This window comes from Leptonychotes weddellii, chromosome 5, assembly GCF_054177405.1.
Source record: "Leptonychotes weddellii isolate Sample4059 chromosome 5, ASM5417740v2, whole genome shotgun sequence".
Taxonomy (NCBI): Eukaryota; Metazoa; Chordata; class Mammalia; order Carnivora; family Phocidae; genus Leptonychotes; species Leptonychotes weddellii.
The window spans coordinates 77944103-77952584 of NC_138373.1; the positions used below are offsets into that span (position 1 = coordinate 77944103).

The window sequence follows — 8482 nt, forward strand, 5'->3', positions numbered from 1 at the left end:
GATATTCTTAAACAAAACCCCCCAAAACCCACAAAACTTGGAGCCGGATTTTGAATCTTGTTTTGGCTATTTCCTAAGCATATGAATTGGGCAGATTACCTAAATTTGCTGATCTTTGTTTTTCTCATTTCTAAAATAAATTAAAATAAATTTCTCTTCTAGCCAATAAGCCTGAGTGGCAACCTTTGTTGGAATTTGGCCATGGATCGATGTGCCAGATGATTGATGGGGTTTGCCCAAACAATATCCACTTACCTGGTGTTGAAGAGCCACACTGGAGGTAACTCATTCTCAGGGACACTGCCAATCATCGAACCATAGAGCTTAGTGGCCATATTACTCAAATCTGTTTCCGGACCAGCCCATAAATGCATGTTTTAGTTCAGGGGAGAAAAAAGGCCTGGGATGAAAAAGTGAAAGAGCAATGTGATACTTAGAATATTCAGTCACAGATGTCATTTCCTAGCGGCCCCGTAATAAACTCCATCACATAACGGAGAGGGAGGCTCTTTTCCACTTGGTCAAAGGTGGGCACACTGCTCTGGCACTCTGAGGATCCTGCATGGTTGTGTCAGGGCCTGTTGGAGCTGTGGCAGCACCGAGATGGGGACTTCTGTGTATTAGCAAATTGCACCTGCCAGAGGGCAGGACCCGTGGGGGCCCTCATGCACTGTGGGCCTGTAGCAATACACAGCACAAGAAGGCTTACTGGACAATATGCAAGATGTGCCCAGCAATTTTTAGAAACACGGGAGCAACAACAAGTAAAAATTAAGTTACTACTGTTGCTGTGAACTTTGCAGATTCCAGTGTGGAGAAGTTTGGGTTAATTAAATTAGAAAATGGCATTAGAAAGTGCTTATCACACACTCGGTCCTCAACATGCTAGTTATTGTTATTCCAAATGCCGTTCTCTAAATAGCAGAATTGATTAATCCTTCCTTTGTGCCACTTCTGTGCACAGTAGGTATTTCTTTTCTCACTTCATTTAAAATTGTATTTAATTGAAGTTAATTGAAAACTTTAAGCATATGCCAGCTTTACTATATTAGGAAAAAATGACAGTGGGAAGAAATTTCAAATGTATCCAAGAAATGATGATATGGCTAGATGTGGTTTAGAAATTATCCCTAAAACAAATTTTTAGAAATCCACTACATTTATTTAGATATATTTCTTTATTGCCTGAAGTATATTTACAGTGAGCCAGGATATATTTGAAAGAAAGAAACAGAAGTTCCGAAATGTAGAGGGGTAGATATTCCTTTTCATGTTATATATATGAGGAAAAATTAATTTGTCAAATGTTTAAAATTTGTCAAAATTATTTGAAGGATGAACAAATGCCTGATGAAATAGGATTGGATTTAAAGTGATAAGAAGATCAAGGGGATAAAAAAGTCTTCTTAATCCTTCAAGATTGCAAAAATTGGTTGCCCAAAGACACAACATATCAAGTGTATTAAATGTAACCACATTGCACACGTATCATTTTTCTTTTAAAACTTGAAAGACCTTTTATAGTTTTGCTATTGGAATAAAATATAAAGTATCAGTTTTGACTTTACAGTTATTTTATTTTATTTTTGTATTTCAGAGCCAAGATTCTTTTCTCTCAAGTCTCAAACATCTTTATAGGCTTTTAAATTCTCAGAGATCTAGACGGTGATTAAATGACCCTGATAAGTGAGACATGAGAAAGAAGCCAAGCCCATTTACAGCAAGCACCCACAACATCCCAGTGAAATAAAAAGAAAGAGTGTCTAAGGTGTTTGCCAGAGAAGCAGAAGCTGAGTCAACAAAACAAAGTACAAAGCTGTAGATTTGTCTGGAAAGAAAATACAATCCCACTGATGATGGGAATGTGGGAGCTAGTGAGAATTCTTGGCAAAATTTTAGAGAGAAAGCTATAAGGGTTGACTGAAACATAAACATGAAATGAGCAGGAATGGTAACAATGATGCAAGAGGTTTGGATTTTATTATGAGAAAATGGAAGTCGATCAAGTTTCTGGTATCAGTCTTCTTGGTGTTATTTATTGCTATATAATGTGTGTGGTGCTGCTGATGGAAACTTGAGTTTAACTTTAAAAAGGGAGTCAGAGATGACAGCAGTTGAGATACAAGTTTCAAATTCTCCCTGTTCAAGTTGAAGGATTCCTGAAATGGTATACTCAGATGAAGAACAAGAAATTCCCCAAATGAAACATGTGAAAAGCATGGTGAAGGATGGAGAGGGTTGAGGACCTAGGTTAGAAGCTCAGGAAAGATGAATAGAAGATAAGGATGAAAATATGGAGGTCTAAACAGGTGACAGAGTTGGACTTCATCAAACCGGCTTTGCCTCCTTTGCTGATAACTGTTCACTTAAAAGATTTCTGTATGTGAGGCAGACAACAAACAAATAGCATATCTATATCTAACATAGAAATTATTGGGCTTGAAGAAAAGAGCCTGAAAAATCATGGAAGGGTCAGTGAAGTATAAGAGGGAGGAAACTTAAATGGCATAAGGATTAACATCTGCCTTTCATTGAGCACCTACTGGGCACTTGCTATTCCAGTGGTCCTTTTTATAGTCATTATTTAATTAACTTCCCAACCGTACTTTGGAGAGTTTTTTAATCTCTATTTTATAGAGGAAGGAAGCTCTCTGGGCCCAAGATCATATGTGTGCTAACTGATAGAGCCAGAATTTGGATGGATTTTGCCACAGTCCAGAGGCAAAGCTCTTTCTTCTCTGTGCCTATTAACAGAGACTGGGGGTTGGGAGTTGGCTGCAGGACAAGAAATTAGACCAACTTAAATAACCAGGAAAGAATTTAGAATTTAGCCAAATTATGGAAGCAGCCAAAGTATCCATTGATAGATAAATGAATAAACATGATGTGATAAATAATATATATAATAGAGTATTATTTAGCCATAAAAAAGAATGAAATCTTGGCATTTGCAGCAACATGGATGGATCTAGAGAGTAAAATGTTAAGTGAAATAGGTCAGAAGGACAAATACCATATGATTTCACTCATATATGGAATTAAAATATTTATTTATTTATTTTAGAAGTGGGGGAAGGGGATAGAGGGAGAGGGAGAGAGAGAAGCTCAAGCAGACTCTGTGCTGTGCATGGAGCCTGATTCAGGGCTCAATCTCACGACCCTGAGATCACGACGTGAACTGAAACCAAGAGTTGGACACTTAACCGACTGAGCCACCCAGGAGCCCCACATATGTGGAATTTAAGAAACAAAACAAGCAAAGAAAAAGAAGACACACCGAAAAACAGACTCCTCAATATAAAGAACAAACTGGTGGTTGCCAGACGGGAGGTGGATGGGGGGATGGGTGAAATAGGTAAAGGGGATTAAGAGTACACTTATCTTGATGAGCGCTGAGTAATGTATAGAATTGTTGAATCACTATACTGTATACCTGAAACTAATATAACACTATATGTTAATTATACTAGAATTAAAATAAAATTTAAAAAAGAAAAAAGGAAGAAAACATTAACAAGTTTGTTATTTAATTATAAATAATAACATTAAGCCCATTATGTGTTAACATCAATATATATTTTTATGGAAAAAACTGTATTTTCTAAAACAACAACAAAAAAAGCTGGGATGCCTAGGTGGCTCAGTCGGTTAAGCATCTGCCTTTGGCTCAGGTCATGATCCTGGGGTCCTGGGATCCAGTCCCGCATCGGGTTCCTTGCTCAGAGGAGAGCCTGCTTCTCCCTCTGCTTGCCACTCCCCCTGCTTATGCTCTCTCTCTCTCACAAATAAATAATAAAAATAATTGAAAAAAAAAGTTGATGGAAATTATGGCATTATTTTACATTTTTTGCAAATCTTTTAATAGAAGACAGCTGGAATTTTTTTTTTATAAACAACAGAAATTTATTTCTTGGGGTGCCTGGGTGGCTCAGTCAGTTCAGCATTCGACTCTATTTATTTATTTAAATTCAATTAATTAACATATAATGTATTGCTAGATTCAGAGGTAGAGTTTAGTGATTCATTAGTTGCATATAACACTCAGTGCTCATTACATCGAGTACCCTCCTTAATGCCCATCACCCAGTTATCCCATACCCCCACCTACCTCCCCTCCAGCAACCCTCTGTTTGTTTTCTATAGTTAAAAGTTTCTTATGGTTGGTCTCTCTCTGATTTTGTCTTAGGCAGTTGGATTCTTGTATCTACTTCTGCACTCAATCTTTTTGTTGTTTTTGATTGACGCATATGAAGAAAACCTGGCCTCACATAGATACATAGCTAAAAATGGGAGGAGTTATATTTTATAGCCTTTTATTATTTATTTTATTATTTTATAGCCTACATTTTAATAGCCTTTTCAGATATTTGAAGATAGTCTGTTTCTATATTCAAACTTAACAAGTGGTAGTTTCTTTTCTATTTTTTTTTTTAAGATTTATTTATTTATTTGAGAGAGAGAGAGAGAGATCATGACCTAAGCCGAAACCAAGAGATGGACACTCAACCGACTGAGCCACCCAGGCGCCCCTGACAAGTGGTAGTTTGTTAAATGTTTGTTGCAATCTGAAATCTGGAACTATATCAAGGAACTTTCATACTCTGATATATTAAAATCTATTGGGCTATCTTGTACACATCATGCATTGGCTAATCTGGAAAATATTGTTTACAGTTATGCAGATCTTTCAAATGTTAACACATTTCATTATACAATACCAAAATATCACATTTGTTATATCATCCTTGATCTCATTAGAAAAGTCTTTCCGTATCAGGAAGATGTTAAGCTCATAGTAGCTGATCCAAGTTTTCTGAAATTTTAATTTTCACTTGTGTGCTCAAATTTCAACATTGGTAACAAATACTGTCAGTGCGTTCTTGAGGTGACTAGCTTGCAACTCAATCATACAAACGATATGTGGTGAGTGAAGAATATAAAAACTACCAGTATCATTCGGGGATTTGTGCTGAGGTTACAGCAGTCTTACCTACCATTGCTTTTGAGCTATTAACACTAATGTCAACAAAAGAGAAAAGAAGAAAAGGCAAATGTTATCTCAGTATTCTTATGAAAGGAAAATAGTTTTGCCTTTGCTGACCTCTTAAAATGTCTTGTGGACACTTACCAAGATGCACCAGACTTGGAGAACCACTACTCTACATGATAATCCTCTTGCTACATTGCTGGTCTCATCTCCTATCACTCTCTGCCTTGGTTAGAAAGTTCCACGACTTATGGGTGTTTGCATTTGCTGTTCCTTCCACAGGCAGCTGGCCCCAAGACAGTGTCCTTCCTGTTACCAGATTTCAGCTCAAATGGCACCTCCTAGAGGCATTTCTTTTGATTACTCAGTTTAAAAAATACCTCTTTCCCCTAGCCATTCTCTATTATATTACTTTGCCTTATTTTCTTTATAAGAGGGATCATCATTTAACACTATCTTGTTAATTAATGAATTAATTTGCCTCCCCCATTTAAGCTCTACTAATTCAAGGAATTAAGCTGTCTTACTCATTTCTGTATCTCCATCTCCTCAAACAATGTAGTTTAAGCTCTATTAATTCAAGGAATTAAACTGTCTTACTCATTTCTGTATCTCTATCTCAAACAATGTAGTCAAAATTCAATAAATATTCATTGAATAAATAGATTTTTTAAAGGACCTTGAGGAATTAAAAAAGGTGGATTTGGCAGTAATGTGAAAAGTACAAAGCCTTATAAAGGTGGTTTATTATAGTTTTCAATATTAATTTCCTGATGACCATAATCTCCTGGCAATTATTTCCCATTTTTAAATATGATTACAATCAGACTTCAATATTGTCTCCAAACAAATATAGAACTTGTATTCTTCTATTTTCCCTTTTTCATTATTACACTTGGGTGAAGTGCAAAATACTTTAGGATATAGATGAAGAAGCCAGAAAGACAATATAAACCTCCTTACTTGTAAAAAAAAAAAAAAAAAATTATTCCATAGTGTCTTTAGGGGGTAGTGTAAAGGTTAAAAACTATGAGCATAATCCATTTGGGGATATTTGAAATCTTTAATGAGACTTCTTATTCAAGAACATGGTAAGTCTGTCCTTTCACTTACATCTTTATTGATGTATCTAAATGAAGTTTTACAATTATATACATAAGAATATTGTACATTATTTATAAGAATTATTCATAACTCCTATATATTTGTTATTGTAAGTGAATTGCAAGTCATATTTAAATCTGTAATTGTGGATAGAAATTAAAAGTTTTTATTTTGGGGTGCCTGGGTGGCTCAGTTGGTTAAGCAACTGCCTTCGGCTCAGGTCATGATCCTGGAGTCCCAGGATCGAGTCCCACATTGGGCTCCCTGCTCAGCGGGGAGTCTGCTTCTCCCTCTGACCCTCCCTCCTCTCATGCTCTCTCTCTCTCTCATTCTTTCTCTCTCTCTCAAATAAATAAATAAAATCTTTAAAAAAAGTTTTTATTTTGATCTTATATCTGACAACCTTGCTAAACTTTTATTACATACTAATTAATGTAGTAGATAAATAAGTTTTCTGTATATGAAAACATTGCTTACTAAATGATATTTTTCTCTTTTTTCTTTTTTTAGTATGTTGTTTTAAACAGGAGTAGGGAGATTGTGCATTTTAGCTTGCCTATGTGGGAAGGTAAGTTTTTATATGATTTCCCCTCCTTTCTTATTTCTTGTTTTCACCTAACAGTATATGTCTTGCTATGTTTATTTTAAAGATAATGCTTTTTAACATTTCACCATTAAGTGTGATGTTCACTCTAATAGTTTTTACGTTATTTAGATTCTTTTATCATGTTAATGATATTTTCTTCTATTTCAAGTTTTCCAAGTTTTTAATCATAAAGCAATGCTTTGGGTGTCTGCATCTATTGAGATGATCAAATGCTTTTTCTACTTTTATTTTTTAATGAGAGTTATATCAGCATATTTTATCATGTTAAACGATTCCTGCAATATATCCCACTTGGTCATAATATATTTATTTTCTTATTTATACATTGCGAGATTTGGTTTGCTAATATTTTACTTGTATTTTTGCAGCTATGTCTTGAGTGATATTGGTCTGTAATTTACATTCATGCTATGAGAAAGGACTATTTTTGTTTGGTTTGGAGTGTCAAGGTTGTATGAATCTCATGAGTTCAAATATATTATTTCTCTTTTTATTCTTTGAAAGAGTTTATATAAGATGGGAATGATCTGTTTTTAAATGTTTATGGAGGGTATGTTTTGTAAAACAAACACAAAAATGTAAAAATCACAAAGGGAAAGCAAGTTTTTTCCTCCTGCATTAGAATTAAGAACTTCTACTCATCAAGTGCACTTTAAAGAAAGTGAAAATACAATTCAGAGAAATAACTGTACTATGTGTAATTGCCAAAAGATTAATATGTGCAGATCTACAAATAGGGGCACCTGGGTGGCTCAGTCAGTTAAGCATCTGCCTTCGGCTCAGGTCATGTTCCCAGGGTTCTGGGATTGAGCCCCATGTCGAGCCCCATGTCGGGCTCCCTGCTCAGCGGGGAGCCTGCTTCTCCCTCTCCTTCTGCTGTTCTGCCTGCTTGTGCACACTCTCTCTCTCTCAAATAAATAAATAAAATCTTTCAAAAACCAAACATCTACAAATCAATAAGAAACAAGCAATGAAATATAAAAAGTGATCTATATAACTTCATTCTAATCATTGTCCCCCTCTATTCTGTTCCATCTACCTTACATAGGTAACAATTCTTATTAGTTTTACTTTAATTATTCCAGCTTTTTAAATAAATATAAATATATATATATATGTTCCTTTTAAGCTACTTTCTTATCCACTGACATTACTTAATGGTAAAAATCCTAGAAGTATTTCCACATCTGTACATAGAGATCTTCTTCATTCTTATTTTTAAAATAGCTGCACAGTATTTCATCCTGTAGATTTTTCATTTTTATTGTAAGAGGCGGTCTCTTATGTTATGAACATGGATTTTCCCCTATCTTTGGCTATTAGAAATACTGCTACAAGGAATAACCTTGTGCACGTGTTATTGTACAGTTGTATAAGTGCTTATGAGAAATAGATTCCCAGAAAGGAGATATTTGGGTCAAAGAGTAAATGCAAGTTATAGTTTTAATGGACATTGCTAGATTACCTACCTTGGCCTTAGGTCCTATGAGGCAATCCCCACGTGGAATGTGTGAGAGTACCTGGTTCTTCACAGCCCCTCATACAGAATCTGTTGTTCAACTTTTAGACTTTGGGTTATTTAATAGGTGAGAAATTATATTTTGGTAGAGTTCTAACCACATTGCTCTTATTAAGAGTTATGTTAAGGGGTGCCTGGGTGGCTCAGTCGGTTAAGCATCTGCCTTTGGCTCAGGTCATGATCCCAGGGTCCTGGGATAGAGCCCCACGGCAGGCTCCCTCTCCTTCTGCCCCTCCCCCTACTTGTGCTCTCTCTCTCTCTCTCT

At 35.7% G+C, this 8482-nt stretch overlaps 1 protein-coding gene across 2 annotated transcripts in view; it reads right to left on the reverse strand.

Moving 5' to 3' along the window:
- GUCY2C (guanylate cyclase 2C) overlaps positions 1–8482 on the reverse strand; it is a 99631-nt gene that overhangs the window by 85213 nt on the left and 5936 nt on the right. For both annotated transcript variants that reach the window (XM_081821273.1, XM_081821272.1), the window contains exon 2: positions 256–400. In XM_081821273.1, coding sequence (XP_081677399.1) covers positions 256–289 — 34 coding nt within the window. In that variant the 5' untranslated portion in view covers positions 290–400. The remainder of the gene's footprint in view (positions 1–255; positions 401–8482) is intronic.